Consider the following 22276-nt stretch of genomic DNA (forward strand, 5'->3'; position numbering starts at 1 on the left):
CAACATTTAGGCTGTAAAATCACAATGTGGTATCTATACATGCATAACTATTTTAATGATTTTTTATTGGTAAAATAATGCATGAATTCCAAGATGATCAGATATTTTGTAACATTAAAAAAACAAAGAAATAAAGAAAAAAATGTATGGACTGACATTTCTTAAAGGATTAGGGTCATCTCAGAGGTTATTAATGTTATAATAGTCATACAAGAATCTTTCCACACCCAATAAACACATTGCATTTTGAGTTGGTGTCAATAAGAATCATTAGTGCATCCAACTATTTATGAAACATGTTGTTGTTCTCATAATTCCATTAGAGTGTCAACACAAGCATACTTGGGTGTCAACACTAAGCTCTTGTTCCAAGCACGACAAAACTGGCTGACATGACTAACAGCCAAAAGAAAGTTCAGGAAGTTATTGGCAAAAGTTGTGATTTTTTATGCCAAATGATTTGGATATCGAGAAACCTTTACAAAACTTAAGTCAACTTAAATGCAATAAGAAGTAACAGAGCATCAATCATGACAAGAATAGGCTTCATTACATTTTTCAGAAGTCATATTTTTATCATCAGACCACTCGTACTGTAAGGAAGCTCATGCATGTGTCAGAAGATCTAAAAGTCATGGTCATCCCACAGTGAGCCTTGGTAGCCTTGGCTTTCTCCCCCTCCCCTTTTGCAAGAGGTTGTGATTTATGCCAAAAACTAAAATGCAATCCCTTTCTTGGCAGGCACCCTCTGACAACATGTGTGCTTCTCGTACAGTCATTGGCATTCCTCTTAGGATGTAATAGCTCAAAGACCAGGGAGGCAACACTCGCATATCAGACCTGGAAGCAGCACCACTCAAGGATCACAGGAGTACTGAGGTAAGGGCATCACTCATCTTTCGGAGGTGTTAACTATTCAGAGTTGGCTACAGTTTTTAAAACTCAGTAAATCCTCTGGTTTATCAACTCTTTAATCCAAAGATACCACTGAGGATATGTGGCCAAGTATGTAAGGTGTAGCATTTAAACATGTGCAGCCCTATGTTAATAAATGTTCCAATCGGTACAGTTTCAGTTTTAAGTTATTTAAAAGCTTAGTCATATTGCTTTCAGATTTTGCTCCATGAATGTTTACTTAAATGCATAAAATGTTTACATTTTGTATAAGTGTTAGGTATACAATGTGTGCAAATTTAAATCAGAAGTCACAAGGTTATCTGAGGGACTTAATAGAGTTTAGAAATTCAAACATATGCTAATGTACAACTTCAATATCAACAGTGGCTTCTTACAACAGTTTAAATTAGATGCTTACTTTGGTGTGGTAACTTTTTTCCTATCAAGTTAGGAAATAAAAATGAGGCATTAATATTCATAATTCTATCTTTACGTTCCACCACACAAATAGTGAGATAATTCACACATAAGCAGTTAAAAAAAAAAACATTAACGGTGCCTCACGGCTCAACCTGGAAGTGACAGCTTAAAAATACATACTTTTTAGGAGCCTTGAAAAAAACTTCCTAGTTTTCATCTTTTTATTTAACACAACATAGTTCCAGCTTAATGTGTTTATTGAGTAAGATACATCAAATCTTTCTTAAACTGAAGAGAAAAGGGAGATAGGCTGTAACCAAAATAAAGCAAACCTCTCACTGCACATGCATGTATCAATGTCCACTCCTTAGATAGCCATATCTTTCTGTAAATGCCCTTAATGTGGTCTTGCTTTTAATCATTTTTTATGATGCTCTCAGACTATGAGCCACATGCTATACTCCAGCTCTGGTCACATGAGCAGCTGGTAGCGTTAACAGTGTCGTGCAGCACAGGCCACATGAACCCCATAAAATCAACTCTGGCAGCGAGGAAGCTGTTGGCTTAGCAACATGTCTAAAGTTGAATGCAACACAAACCAAATATTTGAACAGTCTTAAAACGCAAGAGCAGTTACATTTTGCTGAGCAGAAAAAAATCTTCATCAACTTAATCTTCAATTTCTCACATCAGCATTCAAAAGGGCACTGGGTGGATACAGAAAATATGCAACCTGTAGTTGTGCTATTAAAAATAGTCATGAGGTATATATATGTTCAAACTTGCTTTACTGAGCAGGTTCACGCATTACGACTCAGTCATAATGTCAACAGTGATTTACAAGCATATTAAGATGTTCAAGATGGGATGTTCCCAGGTTTATGTGGCATGTGATGTATCGGGTGACAATCCACTTTTCTCATCTTCCAACAGCCGTGGACCATTGAAACCCGAGAATATCACACGCCTTTACTGGGTGGTGCTAGATTTGTACAAATACTTTACATGAGAGGTCAAACATGTCAGAAATAAATTCTCAATGTGTCTACTTTATCAACACTGTGGCAACAGTGTCAACAGTTTTGTAGAACAATAAATTATGCTGGGAAATCTCATGGCATTGTTCATTTATTCTTAATTGTACGGATTTGAACTAAAAGCCCTTTTCCCCAATCATAAACATGATGTACCTTTTCAATTAGCTGACATTTATTCAGTTCTTATTAAACAAAAGCTTTATGAGACGTCGGCAATAATGTGGTAGAATTATTTTATATTGTTAAATGTGTCTATGAAGTGATGTATTGGAAAGATGTTCAGTTGAGTACTTTACATTGAATTCAAGATTAAGTTGTAAGAAAAATGTAAGCAGAAAGCTGCAGTAGCATTTCAATGACGCTATCAGTATACAGTAATACACAGGTCACACACTGACCTCAGTCAGGTGTCTGTCTTTTCTGTTCACTGAGATATGAGGAGCTTATAGTGGCTGCTGTTCACACCATGCTCTGCCATTAGATCATAGATACATAACTCATGCTCAGTTCAGCCCAGTCATGCTTTACCTCTAATGTTGATCCAGTTGGAATTCACAGCCTATTTGGAAGATCAGTAGGGCTGGTAGTTTACCGGGTATTGTGACGAGGAGATTTGCTTCAAACGAAGAGCTACAGAGTTAAGACAGCGTCGGCAATATTTACTTTTAGGACACAAATATTCCCAAATGACAATCTTTATACTTTGCTACGGACAAATATTAGGACTGTTTTAATCATTTTTCAATCAAATCTATAGTATAACTTTATTTGTGTCTGTGTGTGGTGTTACAATCAATATTGGGGAACATCAGCATATTCCCGTCAAAGCTGTAAACCAAGGAGCTATAGAAAGGGTACAGGGAATAACAGCAAAATGATTTAGTTAACCCAGAAAAATATGTTCTAGGTCCAGGCATTGCTCTGCCTATTGTCTCTAACTAAACTAACATTTGAAGCTCCACCATATTTATGATGAGTCATGCAATTGATTGAAATTCTTAACAATGTAAACATGATTGCCCTTATATGCAATGCCAATTTTCTTTAAATATTTGGATCAAAAACGGTAACCAACACAAAAGACTCCATTGACTCCATCACAATTAATATTCCATCCGTCTATTTTAGTGAAGTGACATTTGTCATCTTACCTTTGGTAACCATGTGGGTAGTAGTAAAGATTGCTATGTCTGCCCTAGTTGAGATCCCTGCTGCGACTGGATCTGACAGATCATAAAAAGTATTGAATTAATAAACAAGTCATCCTTGAACACATTTCATCATGCTGCCAATTAAAAAGACATACAAGCGGAACTTTGGATTAGTATTAACTGTAACTTTACCTAAAGGATTAGGGTTATGGTAGAAAAAGAAGGAATTACCGTCAGGAAGTAAAGCAAGTCTTAATTAATACAATTGTACATTTTTAATTAAACAATGTACACTGCCAAAAGAATAGCTACAGCCCAAGTTTACATCTAGTAAGACAGACTAGTTATACATTGACTGGAAAAAATCAGAACTATCGAATTAAAGCCTGGTAAGAAATTACAATCAGGACAGAGACAAGAAATACTAGACTCAGTCAAATTTAAAAGGGATTTTAAATTTGAGAAATGTCGTTGCACAGCATTTAAAAAGCAGCTGCATGGCATGTGGCCACAGATGATCATGTTTTGAGTCTTTTACTGTAGTCCCATGTCTGCAGATGATTGAAGGCCAAAGCTAAATGTTAGCGAGTGCAATAAAAAATAAATGATTGCCAGGTTAATCATTGGTTTCCCTGTTTAATTTGTAATCTAAGTGCCTGTTATAGAAAAGATGTTCTTAACTTTTTAAGCTGTTTCCCTTATAAGACTCTCCAGGTTCTTGCTAATCTTAGCAATTAACAAAAACTAAAAGAAATGAAAATAATCCAAGTATACTGTAACTCAAGGGAATTTGTAATTTTTATATTACCGTAATATCCCGACTAAGAATTGGAAGAGCACACATGCAAATTCAGCCAAACACTGATTTATTATGCGTAAGATGATCCACTAAAGAATCAGTGTAAGTCAAACCTCATAAAGTCCTGAGTTGTTCAATGTCAAAGAATATTTCTTGCCATAATTTATGACTGCCAGGCAGGGCTGCTGCTGCTTAAGCTGAACACCTAAACAAATACACTCTCTTTCAACAACAACTTTAAAGCAAAATAACTGTTGGAAGCTAGCAGTCAATTATTCAAAAACAATACGCAAAAAATCCCTTTCTACTCTTGCTATTTGAATACATGAGCCGAGCCATACTGACTTTAATCGCTTCTATTATCTATTGCAGTTAAGAAAATCTTGCTGAATCTCTCGAGGAATCGTAGGACTCAAGATGTTCAAAAGATCTAAAGTGATGGATGGGACGGCCACTGGCCAAGGTATGCACTAAAGTTTGATCACATTTTGTTCTGGACAAATGTCTTATCTCAAATTTTTATTTTTTTCTCATCCTCTAAACTCTGATGATCAATCAGAAGCACAGCGGTGACAGGTTTCAGTGAGTTTGATTTCCAACATTCTCGACAAAGTAATAGGGTGACATATTCCCAGATCAGAGTCTAACAGGACTGATAGAATGAGGTTGGTGTGGAGTATGTGAATAAATCTTAAGGAATTTAGAATAAATCTAAGAAAGGTTCCATTGTTTGCTTATTTCTATGTCTATAACATAAGTAACTTCCTATTTTCAGGGCTTAAAGTGATGTCTTACAATGTTTTTAACCTGAGGTACTAAGAGTGAGGTGGGGGGTTGTATTTCTTTTTTATTTATTTATTTACTTTGTGTCACCTTTTCTGTTAGAAAAGAAAACTGTTTGATTTGATTTAAAGTCTACATCTTAGTCATAAAGACTGCAGGAGTCTGTGATTCTACTCCAATCAGAGAGACTTCATTCAGAAAAATGTAAAGGCTGCAATGTGTCCATTAGCAACTATATTAAGACTCTTCCAGAGTATGTGGAGGTCCAACAGGAAATAGACATACACACTGATTATAACACTGTGATGTACACTGGGAGAGCAGATCAAATCTACAGGGTTATTAATCCAGTGCACCTGAAAATGTGAGCAGATATTTATCATATTTTTTGTTGTGCATTGATAAGTAACTGCACACCCATCCCATTTAATAACTGTTAAACCATAAAAGGTCAATCAGATCCTTTAATTATTTGAGTCTTATCCATAATAAAAAGTTATTGCCATGCTGACCTGTGATGTATATGCTCTTTAACATGTGCCTTATCAGATCCTGATCCTGAATGTATTAGAGAAGGTAGGTTAGCGGACAACAGATAAGCTGTCAGCTATCTGTTTCCCCCCTGACTGCTCATGAAGGCATGAAGAACTGACATGCAATCGGTTTATTTATAAACCGTACATGCGTGCATACAGTATGTACGCGTAGATATGTAGGTGCATCACTACATATCTGTTCTCATGTTGAATTTTAGGCATGGATTCACGGCTGACAGGATAACGTTGTTAAAATGTAAATGTATTGAACATTAAAGTCTATACACCGGGGCAACGTACGTATAGCTCTGAATGATAAACTGATAAAGCGGGTAACATTAAACATTCTAATACATTATGTATTAGAATGGGCTTCAGCATGCTTTGGATAAAGGGTGATGATTTCATTACAAAAAAATTATAGATTTTTAAGGTTGGATATGATCATGTTTTTCATTCTGTTCCCTTTTTTAGTGTCAGATGTGTTGTCACTGACATTTCCTTTCCCAATTCTGACAGTGGGATACAAGAAAAAATCTAAGGTCCCCGGGGTGATGATAACACAGTTTATCGAGGAGCTGCCAGAGGGAAAGACCCATCCAGACTTCACCCGCAAGCCAATTGCTTTGACCATCCAAGAGGGTAGGACTGATAGTACAAGAATTATATTAAATATTGTATCTCAAAATATTAGAGGGGGAATTTTCATGAATCTGTACATGAATTAGATCGGACACTTTTGTATCTGTATATCCGCAGATGTATTTTTTTTGTTTATTCAACCTTGTCTATCTTTTTTTCAGGCAAATTTGCTTTTTTTAAAGCAATTGTCACTGGAGACCCACAGCCGACATTAACATGGAGCAGAAATAATGGAGACGTGTCTGACACAGCACGATATCAACCTAAATACGATCCCAATACTAATGAGCATACATTTGAGGCAAGTAAAATGTTTTCAAATTGCAGGAACACTATACAGCAACAAGCTGATGTAAGAGGGGCGTTAAAAATAGCAAACGAAAAATAGATTAATAGAAAGAGAGGGAGAAAGAAGAGGGAGCTATTCTAGTGCCATCTAGTCTTTTGACCCATCCGTTTGCTTTGCCGATTACTTTTTCTACGATGAGGTGATTTCACTCATCCTGTGGAGCACACTGAAACATATCAGTTTCATAAAAAAAGAGGTCCTTTCCGACTGCTGTTTGAGATTGAAAATGTAAAAAAAAAAACAAGGCATGCGATGAAGCATCAGGAGGCCATCTACAAATCAAGCAGTGTGCAAAGCCTTTAATTGCTCACAGTCATTGGTCTGTCACGCCCATGTTGTCACAAAGGGAAACATCTATTTATAGCCCTATTCATTGGATCCTGTAAATCTGTGATTTTGAAAAGAAAATGACAGTTTGGTAAATAAAAAAAGCCTGACATGACGTGAAGAATCCACCTTCTTCAAATGTTTCAGTAGACAAAAGGGATATAGGAAACCAAAACCAAAATTCAATATCAATAGATATATGAGTTGCTCTGATATCCTTTTGGTTACATAACAAAAGACACACAGATTGGTAATCACTTTATATAGAACTGTTGTGCAAACTCTTTCCCCTAAAGGGTTTTTTATTTTAAGCATGTTTTATATCTTCCAGATGCCAAATGTAATGCCGGATCAGGCTGATACCTATAAATGCTTTGCCGTAAATGAATTTGGACAAGCCGTGGTCACAGTTGTACTGAATGTGATTGCAGGTAAGTACTGTCTGCTTTCTTCATAGTATATCAAGTAGTATGTAATAACGCAGAGAGTCTTATATCCTGGAGTGTAATGTATCACCCTGCAGTTCCAGTGGTATAATGACTAATTATATGATTGTATTAATAATGTGATCACCCTCTTTCCTGCTTTCAGTTGGTTTCAATAAAAATGCTGCCCAGAAACCAGTAGCTGAGGCCACCAATGGGAATTTTAAAGCTGTACTGAAAAGGAAAAGGTTGTATGACATGTGTTGTAGGTCTTCTGTGTTCAGTAGATTTTTTCGTTATTTAAACTCAATGCCCCCGTATGTTTAATTTCCAGTAAGGTCCGTCCGAAATCTGAGCAACCTGAGAGAAAGGATGGGGAGATCGATCCTAAATTTTGGGAGCTTTTGCTTAGCGCTCAAAAGAAAGACTATGAAGCGATTTGTACACAGTTTGGAGTGACAGACTTTCGCTGGATGCTCAAGAAGCTTAATGAAATGAAGAAAGAAAGGGAGGAAGAACAAGCTGAGGTTTGTTTTGGTGTTATTTGCTTTTTTTCTGAACAAGCTGTTGAACTTGCTTTAAAACATTTTGTGTAAAGCAATTCTGTGACAAAGTTCATTTTTAATTGTATTTTTGTTCCAGTTTGTCAAAAGCTTGTCCAACTTGAAACCAATGCAGTTCAGTTCAGAGTCTTCTGCATCCTTTGAGATGGATATGGACCTTATTGATCCAAGCAGCTCCATATTCATATACAAGGTAAGGACATTTCCAGCACGGGAATATGTTTACAGTACTAGAGTTTGAAAATGTGTTGATGAAGTCGATTTTAAGTCAAAAGAGGGCATTTTCCTACAGCTATGTTTTGCAGACACAATACAATGGTGCTAGAATGAGTCCTAAAACATGGAAATAAGTTGGCATTTTACCACTTCTGGTTCCCTGGTCTCAAAATTCAACACTTTTTTGGACGTTTGAGCTTGGCTGCCTAAAATGTGATTAAGAGATTTGGTTATATAACATAAAATGCCCCATTTGTGAATGTATGAAGCTTTTATGTGACTTATAGACATGACGGTTGCTAATAAGTACCTAAAAAATACCACTAAACGCCATAACAGCAAGTCCTCCTCAAGACACTTAGTGGTGTTGCAGTGAAGTCTTGTTTATAGCCTTTGTTACAGTTTTACTCTATTTAAGCAAATACGATTAAAAGATCTAAACTGGTGTTAATGTGCGGTAACTATCCTGCTGATCAAACGTGAATCATAAACTTGTGTTTGCCGACCACAGATCTTATTTTCTGCAATTTTCCAAAATCTGATGGAAGAATCACATTACTTTTTGGCTACTGCTACTATTGGCCTTGTGCTAACTTCCGAGTCAGCGTACAAGAATACATCACGCACAGCTCTTTTTTTTTTAAGCATTTCAAAAAGGTTATTAAATTGTAAATTCCCTCCGCAGGATGGTGTAATGATTCCTTATACAAAGGATATGGGAGAAAAGATGAAGCACACCCTTAAACAAGTGGGGAGAAAGTTTATTTTCAGCATGAAGGACCTTTTGCCAGATGATGCTGGACTGTACCAGTTGGATGTAGAGGGGGTGAATATGTTTTCCACTGATTTCAAAAGTAAGTAACAGTAACAACAAATTAGTATCCCTAATTAAAACAAAGGAAAACAACATTTTTCTATGATCATTTAAACGTTTTAAAAAGGCAGATGTAGCGCAACAGTTTTAGTCTAAAATACATTTCTTCTTATTTTTCAGTCCCCATGGTGGATTTCTTGGTGAAAATTCAGGAAGTGAAGGCAGTAGAGAGACAAGATGCTGTTTTTGAGTGTGTCCTGTCAAACCCTTTCTCCAAGACTTTGTGGTTTGGCAAGAATTTGCCACTGGAACAGGGGGATAAATATGATATCCTGGTTTCAGATGACAAGCTCATTCACACACTGGTGGTCAAAGACTGCATGATTGTAGACAAAGGAATATATTCAGTCTGCGCGGGAATTAAGTCTTGTAATGCCTGGCTTGTTGTTGAAGGTAAGACATTATACTTCACCAAACTGTTCATAATAGTTTTTAATGGATTAATAACAAGACTAAGATGCCTAATTCATCCTGCCTATTATTGCTTTTCATGTCATATTATGGCATTTTAGGTAATTAACAGCAAATTTACATTTTCACTCTTCATTTCTTCGAATTCAGCCGATAAAGATGCACAAAAGGGCAAAAAATCAGCAAGGAAAACAACAAAGGCAGGAGGATCAGGGTTGGACCTGAAGAAGTTAGCCGAAGAGCAGCAGACTAAATTAGTAAAGGAGAGAGAGGAAATAAAAGAACAAATTAAAGCTGCTGCAGCTGCACCTCCACCTCCACCTCCACCTCCACCTCCACCTCCTCCTGCACCTGCCCCTGAAGCTCCAGCTGCACCAACAAAGCCTGAACCTGAGGCACCCAAAGACCCTGAGCCAGGTAAGAAAGCTGACCACAAGGTTTAAGAAAACCAGTGTTGAATTCACAAACATGGAAGCCTTGTTAGACACTCCTGAATTTGAGGGCTTAGTCTCTGTGTTTTCATCTCCATTAACTGCAACATCTTAACTTGGAAAATGTCACCTTTGGCAGCAACAGTATTTTTATTTCATTTAGTAGAAATTATTTGAGGAATTGAAATGGTCTCAAGGAAAGTAAGTAATAACAATAATGGGCACATTTGCTGTAGCCGTTTGCATATAACACTTGCTGTGATGATCATTTGTTGATATGGCAACCACTAACTGGTTCTGATGGTTGATAGAAATCGTGAAGGAACCAGAGGCACCTGTAGTGGAGGAAAAAAGACCTGGTAAGAAACGTGAATGTGTGTGGCCACCTCTGCATGCAATATGACTATTTATGGCATTTTGAAAAAGAAACCTTCAGTAAATGGTTTCTTATCATGATATATTCTACTTCGACAAATAAAATCTGTATCACAAAGTTCTTTATTCCGCTGCAGAGGTCACTGTAATGTTTTGGCTTTATTTTATGTTGTGTTGTCAGCTCATTATGTGATTGTCTGTCCTTAAGGTCAATTTTGCCTGATTGAATTTGGCTCATTAAGATTAACTACCAATATGCTCAGGATGTCATGCTTCTACATTGCTGTATACTGTGGTCTGAAAAACCTGCCGTGTGTGTTATTTGTTAGTATCTTGTACAGAGAAACACTGAAATTACCTAAATAACTGCTCCAAACCTGTGATCGTAAGAGTGGGGCAGAACGCTGCTTTCAAGATGCCCTTAACTCCTCAGGAGGGTTTGGTGGTCAGTTGGTTTAACACGGATAAATAGATGCCGATTCTGTATACCTCTTTACAACTTGCTCTCTAAAGGTAGCAACTATTCACTTTATTGGATGTGTTCAGGATGTTTTGGCCCATTTTCTTTTTGTAATCAGACTAGTTTTCAAAGCACACTTTGGTTTTTATTTATTGTAATATAATAAATGCAAGTGATAGATGATCTCAGTATTATGTCTGTTCTTATGTTAATGATATTATTGCTTTAGTGACTTTGTATGTGCAGAATTGTTGAAACAGTTATTCATAGAGACATAATATTTACATTCAAAAGTAAAGTCTCTGCAACACAATAAAACAGGAAAAAATGTAACTACTTAATAAGGATCAAAAATCAACCCCTCTCGCTCAATGAGCTTTGGCGAATATATATATATATATAGTATATATAGTGCCTTCAACCATTTTACACCCTCCACAACACGGTTTTTAAATCAAATCTATAAAAAGACAATTTTCAATGGAGAATATCATAGAATCCGCCTACTCCACAAGCCTATGACCTTCTGTAGTTACAAAAAAACATTGAATTGAGTATGCCATAGGGGCGTGTATTTCAATATGGTAAGGAATAATTATGACTGTATGTGATTTGTAGAAGGTTTCCTGTGTTACTCCATTCATGAACACAAATTAAAAGGGTAAAAAAAATGTTCTTTTAGGTAATTCTGACAAAACATCACCAGCACCAGCTGGAGACTCGGAAAGTGGTACGAGAGACACAGATGAGCATATGAAAATAATAAATAATTTACTAAATCGAGTTTAATTGACTTACTGATGTTATTGCTGTCAGGCCGCTCAGCTGAAAGACTTGATCCAGTAGCGGATGTGGGAGTTACTATGCCAGATAATGAATGCTGAAAGAAATAGTAACATATGTATTAAAAAGACTAATTAAATAAAGGCTGTTTGCACTAGTAACCCAATAGAGGCTAAATCCATTCCTAATTAAATGTTACTATTCTTTGTAACATCTTAGGTTCGGTGCATTTTCCATAGTTTCTTTAATGTCAATTGCAAATACAGTATGAAATAATGACAAGCATGAGAAAAATACAATTTATAAATATGATACTGATCCAAAGACTCGCTCTCTACACTTACACACCATTAATTCCTTCTAAGAAAGTGTTGTGAGCTCACTGTGATTCTTTTAACAAAGCATACAAACTTTAATGTTTGCAGCTATGGCATGCTGTGGAAAAGAAGTGTAAATGATCTGTGGAAAATCACTAAAACATTCTAAAGACTATGATCCTAGCACAGAAGAAGCTTTATGTGTCCAAATGAAATTAATCAAAAATGCTGGTCACACTGTTTTGATGTCTGTGATCGATGATAGGTCATTCAGACCAAACGTCACCAGCAGCAGCTGGAGACTCTGGAAGTGGTAAGAGAGACACAGACGAGCATATAATATTAAAGGAGTCATTTATTCAATAAAGTTGAATACACTTACTGATGTTTTTAATGTTATGCCGCTCAGCTGAAGAAGACATTGGCGGTAAAAGACTTGACCCACCACTTGCAGATGCAGGAGCTGGTATGCCAGACAGTGAATACTGAAAGAATAATAGTAACACATTTAATTTATATTAAAAAAGACTAATTGTTTGCATTAGTTACATAATATAGTTTCAAAGTTAACACATTCATATCTAATCAATTTATTGTTTTCTCTTTAACATATTGGATGTGTAAATGTACCATTTTCTCTCTAATTTAGAGGGACTTAAACAATAAATTACAAATGGAGTTTTTAAATTGTTTTATATAATACTTATACTCATTTAAAATGTGTTGATGTGTTCTTATAAAGTCTTGTGAGCTCACTGTGTTCTGTGAACAGAGCTTTTTGGATGTTGGCTGCTTGTAATCATGTTTGCTTTTGGTGTCATTACGTTAATGTGTATGTTGTGTTTATCATACATGTTCTAACCAGATCCCCCTAATCCAACATTTGAACATTGAAGTAGGTTAGTTATTTGAATGTTCCCAGATTTATTTTAAAAAAGCATCTCACTTTTTATTCAGTGGTAGAATTCACAAACCTTTAAATGTTTACTATATAGTTGCATTACTTTATTCTTAGTGTTAAGAACAACTATGATATTATTTGTTGAATGTAATCAATATTGACATAACTTTTACAGAACCAACATTTAGTATAAGAATATTTATAAGGAAGGATGGGAAGCATATGTGTAGGTATTTGATTTTTCTTGGTGTAAATGTGTAGGTTTATCAGTATTCATGTAGTCATAAACTGAACGCTGCTGCACACTAATATGTAAAGTGGAGAGTAACTTTATTTTCAATGTTTCCCAGAGCCTGTTATCACCTGTGGGCTGTCTGATGTCTATGTTCTTCGTGGAAATCCAGCTGACTTAACAGTGAAGATCAACATCGACTGCGACAGCTCTTGGTTCAAAGATGGAGAGAAGGTATGGGCCATTGATTACAACACAATTGCATGTACATTATAGATATTGATATTTTCCCTGACTTAGTCATTTAGTAAGTTTATTGGGACTATAAGAAGTCAAATATACAACATTTTTAAGAGATTTTTTGGGAAATTTGATAATGTAACACAAAAGAATAATGTTTACTTTTCAACTTTAATGTGCCAGTTGAACTCAGGTTCTGGGGTCAAATTAACAAAAGATGGAAATTCTCACAACCTGTCAATTCGAAGCTGCAGTGAGGAGGACTCTGGACTTTATCGTTTGGAAACAGGGGCCGTCTGTACACAAGGAAAGGTCACTGTTGGAGGTACATACTCCTCTCTGTAGCAGAACGTATAGTAGCTGCCACAATGGTTTATGTGAGTAAACTGAATTATTCTCTGTGCTTCATAGACGTACCTGAATTTGACCCAGATGACCTTCACAAATTCTCCAAACCTGTGATCGTAAGAGTGGGGCAGAACGCTGCTTTCAAGATGCCCTTAACTCCTCAGGAGGGTTTGGTGGTCAGTTGGTTTAAGGATGGTGTTGAGATCAAAGACGGAGGAGGAGTAAAGATCGTGAGGGAGCCCAACCACAGCCGGCTGCTGCTCAGAGACTGCCTGCGGACAGACGCAGGGGAAATAAAGATCCAGCTCAAAAACCCATTTGGGGCTGTGGAGGCTACATCTAGGCTTATTGTGCTTGGTAAGAAAAAAAAAAGTGATCTAACAAGATAAGTGAGAAATACTGAGGGATGAAAAGATCACATTTGCAGTAATCGTTTGCCCCCACACTCACAGCCACGTCCAAACACATAACACATAAAATGTTTCGTGCAAATCATCAGGGGTTAATTGTGTCTGTCATTTGTTCATCAATGACAAAAATTCAATATATAATAGAATTCAATAATAGTCTAAATCTATTATTTGTAATTTTTGTACTTTATTGATTATAAAAACATATTTAAGAGCGCTTATTTATTTATTTGTTTTAATTTATATACTTAACAGATAAAAAAGATGATAAGAAATAATGACGTCTGTAGTGGGTTTGACTTTTATTGTCAAATCTATTAAGTAGACACTGTAAACAAGTTTACACTGAAAACATACGGGCCATTTTACCGAGTTAGGCTAATATGAATTATTTGACATAACATTTATTGGTACCTTTTCCCAGATATACTACTTCTCATGTTTTGATTTTATTGTAAAAGTTAAACCAAATCAGCTCGGCTTTCACACAGGAGACTTTGTATTACCAGGGACGCTTCCCCCAAAGTTTGTAAGTCGTAAAATAATTCTCACCCAAATCAGAAATCAGAAGTCAGAAGTCGGCATGAATCCCTAAACATTGTATTTCCCTTTCCTGCAAGCAATCAATGCACCAGGGAGTGTGCTTCTTTTAAAATGACGGATAAGCGTCAAATATTGTGTCATCGTTGAAGAAATCAATGATAATAGCTCCTTCAGATAAGCATCATATTTATATACTTTATATAATAACATTAACATTTTACACCATGTTTTTGTCACAGATCGACCCGGTCCACCAGAGGGTCCAGTGGAGGTTGTTGAAACCACGTCAACCATGATTGAGATTCAGTGGAACCCTTCCAAAGACGATGGCGGCTCCCCTGTCACCAACTATCTTATAGAACGTCAGCAGGAAGGAAAAAGTCTCTGGATGAAACTTGGCGATGTATCAGCTGACAAGACCTCCTTCAGAGACAGGAATGTGACTCATGGGAAGATATACAACTACCGCATCTATGCAGAAAACCCAGAGGGCGTCAGCGACTCCCTGCAGACCGCTGATAGCATTATGGCTGGAATATTGAGTGAGCAAAGAAAAAAAACAAGTCTCATTTAGCATTCCTCAGCGAGTACCATTTTAATCTCCCTCAGGGTATAATAAATGAAAATGCCTCTGTATAGTTGCATTATATTGTCACTGTAGTAAACCCAGACTGTAGCATTGCTGCAAACTTTGCTCTATGTATTAAATAAATGCCCTTTAGTGATAACATGTAGATGTCATTAATTGATTCAATGTCTTTAATTACTTATTAATTATTAATAATGAACTTACTTGATTAATTAGACCTCTTGTCATTCCTCAGTTCTCTCCGGTCCACCCGGTGCCCCTACAGTGGTGAGTGCCACCAAGACCTGCATCACGTTGACCTGGACCCCTCCTGAGGACGACAGAGGAGTACCAATCATCGGTTACCAATTGGAGAAACGAAAAAAGGATACAAATCAGTGGATTGCCCTGAATCCAGTTAATGAACCTATTGAAGGTTGGCCAGACAAACATCCAATTGTGTTTTTGATTGAATGAAAATATGCTTCCTTTCATGCACGGCTACAATTGTGTTTTCAGACGTGAGCTATGCGGTGAAAGATGTTACTGAAGGAGCAGAGTATGAGTTCAGGGTTGCAGCGATCAATGAGTCAGGAGCGGGAGATCTAAGCCCCCCCTCTTCAATGGTGTGTGCAAAGAATCCCAACAGTAAGTGGTTAACGTTCTCTGTTGTGTCTATTAATTATTTAACTCTGCTATCCAGAACAATGTTTGTTTCCATAAGCGTGTCATGTTTAATGTGTTTTCTTCCAGTGAGACCTTGTTTTAAAGACCCAGAAGACTTCATTGTTGTCAGAGCAGGAAACTCTGTACGAGTGAAAATTTGCTATGAGGTAAGAACAAGCCTAAAAGCTGGTATGCAATGTTTGTACTGCCTTTTTTTTCATGGTGTGAATTCTAAATCTATCTTTTTTCACTCATTTTATAACTTGTTAACCCATTCCAGCAATGTCATATTCTTGAGTGATGAGTTCACTGCAGTGTGACGTGACTTCATATTGAAGGCTTCACACTTTATCTCATTTACCCGATATTGATATCTTCAGGCTGAACCTCCACCTGAGATCACTTGGTTGAGGGATGATGAGCCATTATGCTCGTGGATTAGTGTCATCAATACAGAGGGAATGTCTCAGCTTGTTATTCCCTCATCGAAGCGCTCAGATTCAGCCATCTACACTATCCATGCCAAAAACTCGGTGGGTGAGGCTTCATGTGACATTGAGGTTAGAGTCACAGGTAAGAAAAAATAATGATACACTTTTAAGCACAGAAACACATTGCATTTTTGTCGTGAAGCTACCCGTAGCAATTATTTTTGGGTGATATTACCTGCATGTAATTCTCATGTCTTTTAATGAGCAATTCATGTCTCATTTGCTTGCATTTCGTTCCCCTGGTCAGAGGAAAACATCAATAAGGTCACACCCGACAATATTCATTGAGTAATGCTGAGCCAATTAAAGCTCAATGACACACTGATGTATTAGTAACCCAATGCCAAACCCTAATTAACTGTAAACAACTTCTAAATATAATGAGAAACATACTTCTTACTGTGTAACATGCAGTAATAGGATATGATTAAGTTAAAAACAGCTGTCAATTGCAAATGTTATACATAAACCCTTGGAGAAATTAAATGCCTCCTGAGTAAAGTTATAAGCGTAAAGCAATTGATTTTGGCCTCTCTTAGTAACATAGTCTGATTGTCATATGTTTTGTTATTAGATGAACCCAAGTCTCCAGGACCAGTGGAGCTGGAGCAAACAGTCCAGGACAAAGTGGTGATTTCATGGGCTCCTTCCCCAGACCAGGAGCTCGACGACCGCCTGTACTACGTGGTGTCTCAACGCGACTCCAACACAAGAGTGTGGCGAAATATAGCAGATCGCCTCTTTGCTAACACATACGCAGCCACCAAAATCTCTCCTGGGAGAGAGTACCATTTCCGGGTTTATGCCAAGAATGACATGGGACTCTCAGATCCATCTCAGTCTCCAACATGGGGCGCCAACAGCAACAGAGGTGGGTCATATTAGCTATTCCAGTTTAAGAGTTTGACAAGGTTGACAAATTCACAGGTTATATTTTACTTTAAAAATGTTGCATTCTCTGCACTAGATTGGAATATAATCATCTTTTCCAATTGATTATTGATTTTTATTGTTTTTAAGGTTGGCATGATCATGATTCCATTACACATTATAGCTAACTTCAATGCTTGTAGAATATTCCAGCTTCTGTGTGTGTTTGTAAAATCTGCCTCTTTATTATCAGATATGTAAATACATTTCCATTATATATGTAACTACTACAACGATCACAAAACTAACCAGACTTCTGAACAATCCCACCGTTCCAACAATTTATGTTATAACCTCCTTAGTTAAGTGTGGTTTAAGTATGTACATGCTTCCTAACAGCTCTAGTGCACTAATAACCTGCCCAGCAGTTTAAAAGATATTCAACATAGATAACGTACAATTATAGATGTATAGAACTTTTACACCCACAAGGACATGTCAATCAGCCAATCGATCAAAAACAATTACAGAATATTGGATGGATTGCCGAGATTTTTTTACAGATATGCATGGTACCCAAAGGAAGGACCCTTTGACTTATCATGAAAGACAAGGTTTTCTATTATCCAGTGGGATATCCCCACATCACCTACATGGATGGTGGATAGTTTGGTACATGCAATAATGGTTTCTGGAGGATGTATTCCGACAACTTTGTTTAAATCCTGATTAAATCTAGTACCATCATCAAGTCAAATCTTTTAAATGTCTATTTGTTATTATGGCAAAATTACTGCGATACTAATGGCATTCACATCAGCTGTACTTGTATCAATGCTAAGAAAGGTACACACTAATCATTATACCTGCTAAACATCAGCATGTTAGCTTAGTCACTGTGAGCATATTGTTGACCTACTAAAATGGCTGTAGACATTCCTGTTTTTACTTCCAAGTATAATCACAACAATGGACCACTGAAATCTCGGACTGACTATTGCACAAACCGTAAATGTTAATTTATTTCAGACTTGGGTTACGCAACCAAAAGTCTGAAACAATTTTTCCTCTTTACATTTCTCTCGTCAAGTTCCAATATCTTCATATGGAGTTGTTTCGTCAGAGATCAGCTTTGAGAGGCCTCCATCTATCTTGGTTCCTCTGAAAGTCCACACACCACCAAAGGGCTACCAACTCTACATGACATGTGCCGTCAGAGGATGCCCTCGACCCACTGTAGCCTGGTACCTGAACGGTGTCTGCATCAACTCTGACAAAAACTACTACATCACCAACTCATTTGGTGTGTGCTCGGTGTACATTCTCAGAGTACGGTCAATAGACAGCGGAGAATATAGAGTTGTTGCACTCAACTCACTTGGACAGGCAGAGTGTTCTACGAAACTTATTGTCAAAGGTAAGGTTTAACTTAAGAGTTTAAATTGTTTCAGAAAACCCCCTTTGGTTCACTCTTATAATGACTATTGTTGTCTGCTTTTTCTTTACAGATTAAAACAGCATTGTGACAATGCAGCTCTTCCTCTTTTGGAAATATTCTGGATAAGGGTGTGGAGTGTTTTGTTTTACTGCATAGAATACGTTAAGTGTGTAAAATTGTTTTGTAAAGTGCTAGTTTCACCACCTTATTTATTATTTATATAAGTGTTACCCTGTCTTGTGGTTTGAATACAGTACTAACTTATTTTATTTATTTAGAAATATAACTGATTTACAATTGTTACCTTGTCATCAGAAATAATTATTATTTAGCATGATGGAAGTGACAAACTTAGATGACAAACATTTTCTCTTGTAGCAACTCCAATAAATCAACAAAAGACAACTTTGCGTAGCGTTTTATGTTGGTCTTCTCTTGTCACTGGACTATGCTTTTATCTATAACTTTTCTTATATTGTAGACACATTTTGTTGATAGACACAAACTCAGGGTCCATCATTAAAGCATCAGATGTTTCCAGCATGTGTTTCCAGTAACACAAGGCTCAAATGTCTCAGCCCGTGACGTCAAGCACATCACTGAAACACATAAAACCAAGTGCACATTTTCATTGCATTTCCATATATATACACCTAAGCTCCCCAGTAAATTGTCTAGGATGGGATACTCAGCTGCAAAACTTAAATTAGTCCTTGTTAAATATACAGTAGAACAGTCCAACAGCTCAAGACGGTCAATAACAACAATTGAGAAAAACATGTTAACCTTCACTTATCTCTAAAAAAGAAACACTGTAAAGATACATTCACAATACGTACTATATTATACAAGGTCATTCTGACAAGGCCAACACAAATACATGGGATTTTCATAAAACATCGCTGGCGGATCTTTGCTTACCTTTTGACTCAACACATATAGCCAAGATGCCGGTTTTTCGGAAGGAATTAAACTTACCCATTTGAGTGAAAATGTAAAAAATGATTCCAATTAGTTTTTCCTGAAATATTTAGTGTAGTTTTGAATGTACTTGTGCGTACCTCTTTCCTCTGCCAGGTCAGAGGTGATAGCTGTGTTTATTCTTCACTTGTGCCTTCAGGCTTTTCTTGCAGTTAAGTCTCTTTTATGAGGTCAGGGTGAATATTCAAACTCTCTGCATAAGTCATGCTTGTTTAACCTCTGACAATGTGAACACAAAAACCTGCTCAGTGCATGGTGCACAGTGCACACTATGAGCAGCATCTTTTTATAATGCTACCATAGGTCCAGTGTGACTCACCAAACCACAAGCATGCTGTGAGGATTTCCGTTGATACTTTTGGAATCTTATTGGGAAGGCCAATTCATTCATATCAACCATAGATTATTTTACCAAGTAAAATGTCTCATGTTAAAGTTTATTGGCCAATAAAGTCAATAGTACAGTGATCCAATTACTAGAGACCTTGTAGGGCATCCAAAGGAAGATGCTTTGACCCTTGCGCGGCTATTGTGCATCAATAAATCATAAAGCCTCAACTATCAGCAAACAGGTACAGCTATGTTAATCTAAAATTCATCTTTGTCTAAATTAGAAGGAATTTGAATCTCGATATGGGTATATAACGCACCTGTTGTTTTTATATCGTCAACGGTAATGGCGGAAAACTTTTGACTGGATATGTTCAATACCATATTGAATGAACAGCCATAATGTATTTCCAGTGCCAACTGAAAGTGATCGCTTTCATAGGGATTGGTAAGAGGAAACTCCACCCTTTAGTGCTGCTGTAATATGGGTTTTTCGCAACTGCATTTCACCCATGTATGGGTTTTTATGCGCCCCAAACTTTTATCACCGAACAAAAAGGGGTGTCACCTTTAAAATATCGGACAGTGAGAACTGTTCAAGTGGAAGAAGGATAGAGGAAGATAGACAACGAAGAACTGAAAGTGAGTACGATTTATCTTTTAACTGCTTTCTGCGTTAATAATTATTGTTAAATGAATCTACTTTACGTATAAATTGTGTAATGCCACAGGTATAGGATTGATATCTATAAAAGTAAACCTTTCAAATAATGTGTTTACAGAAAAAACTGAAAGTGATCGCTTTCAAAAGGGATGGGTAAGAGGAACCTCCACCCTTTAGTACTGCTGTAATATGGGTTTTCAGCAACTGCATTCACACTTACTGTATATGGATATATGCGCTTTAAACCTTTATCACTGATCAAAAAGGGGTGTCACCTTTAAAATATCATACAGGCTAAAGAAGGATATGCAAGATAGAAACAGAGAACTGAAAGTAAGTCCAACTGATTGTTTTAATTACTCAAAATGTTTTATTTAGATAATCGACTGATCAAAAGGTCACATGGTGTGATTGAAACACTCATACAGGACAGATTCAGTCGACAAAAGTTGCAATATGGGACAACAGAAATGCATCACTTGTTGAGAGAGGTCAATATGACAAACAGTACAGACCATCTAGAACAAATGATTTACTTCTAAACATTTCTTATTCATCACACTAGGTTACTTCAAGACAAATAAAATAATAAGTGATTTAAATTTAAATTCTGTACACCATTAGGTTGGGTTTAAAGGCTTTTTAACATATGTATTTAATTACTTGCATACCTGGTTCTTTTTTATATTCCTCTAAAAAATTGTAAGTGACTGGTATGATAGCATAGCCTCACTTCTTACCTGGTCCAAAACAAACAGAATCGCCAAAATATACTCTACTGTATGTAGTGCCACAGGCTCAGGAAATTTGATATAAAGTAAACCCTAAACTTTTACTTACTTTATGTCATTTAAGACTTCTTGCAGTGAAAATGGCAGAATATTTATGCCCTGTAAAAGCAGTAAAATAATGTTTGGACCTCCTGAAAACATCCTGTTATACTGCTGTTTAGGATCTAAACTACGTGACATATTTAACCCATGAATGTGACCTTTTAAACTAGCCCCCCATGACTAACAAGGGATTGAGTAGGAAACTATGATCAGTTTCCACTACAGGATGAGTTACACATTAAAGCCTTGATTATTTTTATTCTGGCTCATAGATGTTCAAGGTCATGTATCCTTTTTCACAATTTGAATGCTCCTCTGGTGGTCCTTTAAATTAAAGGGCTATGAAAAAAGCCTTGTGGTCATTATTTTTGATGTACAGCCAAATTAAATTCCATTCAGCACTATGATACTTAAAAAATAATTTAACTTTTAGATTTAAAAGGCCATTAGCAGTTCATTGCTATCCACTGATACATAACATAACAGTCTTTTTAGCGACAGTCTTAAGCACTGTTAAAAAAAACATATTCTGAATTGTATTAACTATGCAGAGGTTTGGTTTTTAAATTAAATAAATTAAGTTTACAATTAGTGCATTTCATCTACAAACACTAATAAACAACAACATAATTATTCAGGACAACACATTTAAGGTTACATTTTCAGTCTTTTGCTGGTAGTAAACAACCAGACACCCAACTGGGCAAATAATAATTTTTTATTGGTGGCGTAAAAGAGATTTACAGATATGTGCGTTGGCTTAGCAGTTTCATTTCGAAGACGTTATGCTCCGGTCTAAGTTTGGATCCTGAGCAGTTAAATTGTTGGCACAGCCACTAGTCTCCAAATGCAGATGGGCAGAGTCAGCCGCTAGGTGGGATTTCACATTCCCCATTTACAGTATTCCAGCATGTCTCAAAGTGTCTGGACGAATCACGTTGGAGTCAGGCATCCCTGCTTTGACA

General features: G+C 36.7%; 1 protein-coding gene and 1 long non-coding RNA gene across 4 annotated transcripts in view; one reads left to right on the forward strand and one right to left on the reverse strand.

Annotated features, from left to right (window-relative positions):
* Positions 1 to 835: 835 nt before the first annotated feature.
* Positions 836 to 18898, forward strand: igfn1.4 (immunoglobulin like and fibronectin type III domain containing 1, tandem duplicate 4). 3 transcript variants are annotated; one of them, XM_063911723.1, is made up of 27 exons: positions 836 to 879; positions 4677 to 4767; positions 5637 to 5663; positions 6143 to 6265; positions 6427 to 6566; positions 7273 to 7372; positions 7533 to 7614; positions 7701 to 7893; positions 8009 to 8122; positions 8831 to 8999; positions 9140 to 9412; positions 9581 to 9847; positions 10173 to 10220; positions 11379 to 11426; positions 12062 to 12109; positions 12206 to 12262; positions 13048 to 13163; positions 13353 to 13494; positions 13581 to 13874; positions 14710 to 15012; positions 15295 to 15474; positions 15558 to 15686; positions 15792 to 15871; positions 16085 to 16277; positions 16770 to 17066; positions 18156 to 18482; positions 18574 to 18898. In XM_063911723.1, the coding sequence occupies exons 2-27, from the start codon at positions 4722 to 4724 to the stop codon at positions 18576 to 18578; spliced, it is 3801 nt and encodes a 1266-aa protein (XP_063767793.1). In that variant the 5' UTR covers positions 836 to 879; positions 4677 to 4721; the 3' UTR covers positions 18579 to 18898. The 3 variants fall into 3 exon arrangements, with proteins under 3 accessions (XP_063767793.1, XP_063767795.1, XP_063767794.1); XM_063911725.1 differs by lacking the exon at positions 11379 to 11426; XM_063911724.1 differs by lacking the exon at positions 5637 to 5663.
* LOC134883391 (uncharacterized) overlaps positions 8903 to 22276 on the reverse strand; it is a 28274-nt gene continuing 14900 nt past the window's right edge. The window contains exons 2-8 of the long non-coding RNA XR_010168270.1: positions 15264 to 15369; positions 13587 to 13789; positions 13404 to 13465; positions 13061 to 13140; positions 12179 to 12281; positions 11495 to 11576; positions 8903 to 10196 (exon numbers count right to left, since the gene is read on the reverse strand). This is a non-coding gene — a long non-coding RNA (uncharacterized LOC134883391). The remainder of the gene's footprint in view (positions 10197 to 11494; positions 11577 to 12178; positions 12282 to 13060; positions 13141 to 13403; positions 13466 to 13586; positions 13790 to 15263; positions 15370 to 22276) is intronic.

Source organism: Eleginops maclovinus, chromosome 20 (assembly GCF_036324505.1).
Source record: "Eleginops maclovinus isolate JMC-PN-2008 ecotype Puerto Natales chromosome 20, JC_Emac_rtc_rv5, whole genome shotgun sequence".
Classification (NCBI taxonomy): domain Eukaryota; kingdom Metazoa; phylum Chordata; class Actinopteri; order Perciformes; family Eleginopidae; genus Eleginops; species Eleginops maclovinus.

Excerpts from the sequence above, each read along its gene's own strand:
- igfn1.4 (XM_063911723.1), top strand. The coding sequence starts at position 4,722 with ATGTTCAAAAGATCTAAAGTGATGGATGGGACGGCCACTGGCCAAG. Across the intron at positions 4,768-5,636 it reads TGGGACGGCCACTGGCCAAG|ATCCTGATCCTGAATGTATT; the intron begins GTATGCACTAAA and ends GTGCCTTATCAG. Across the intron at positions 7,373-7,532 it reads TGTACTGAATGTGATTGCAG|TTGGTTTCAATAAAAATGCT; the intron begins GTAAGTACTGTC and ends TCCTGCTTTCAG.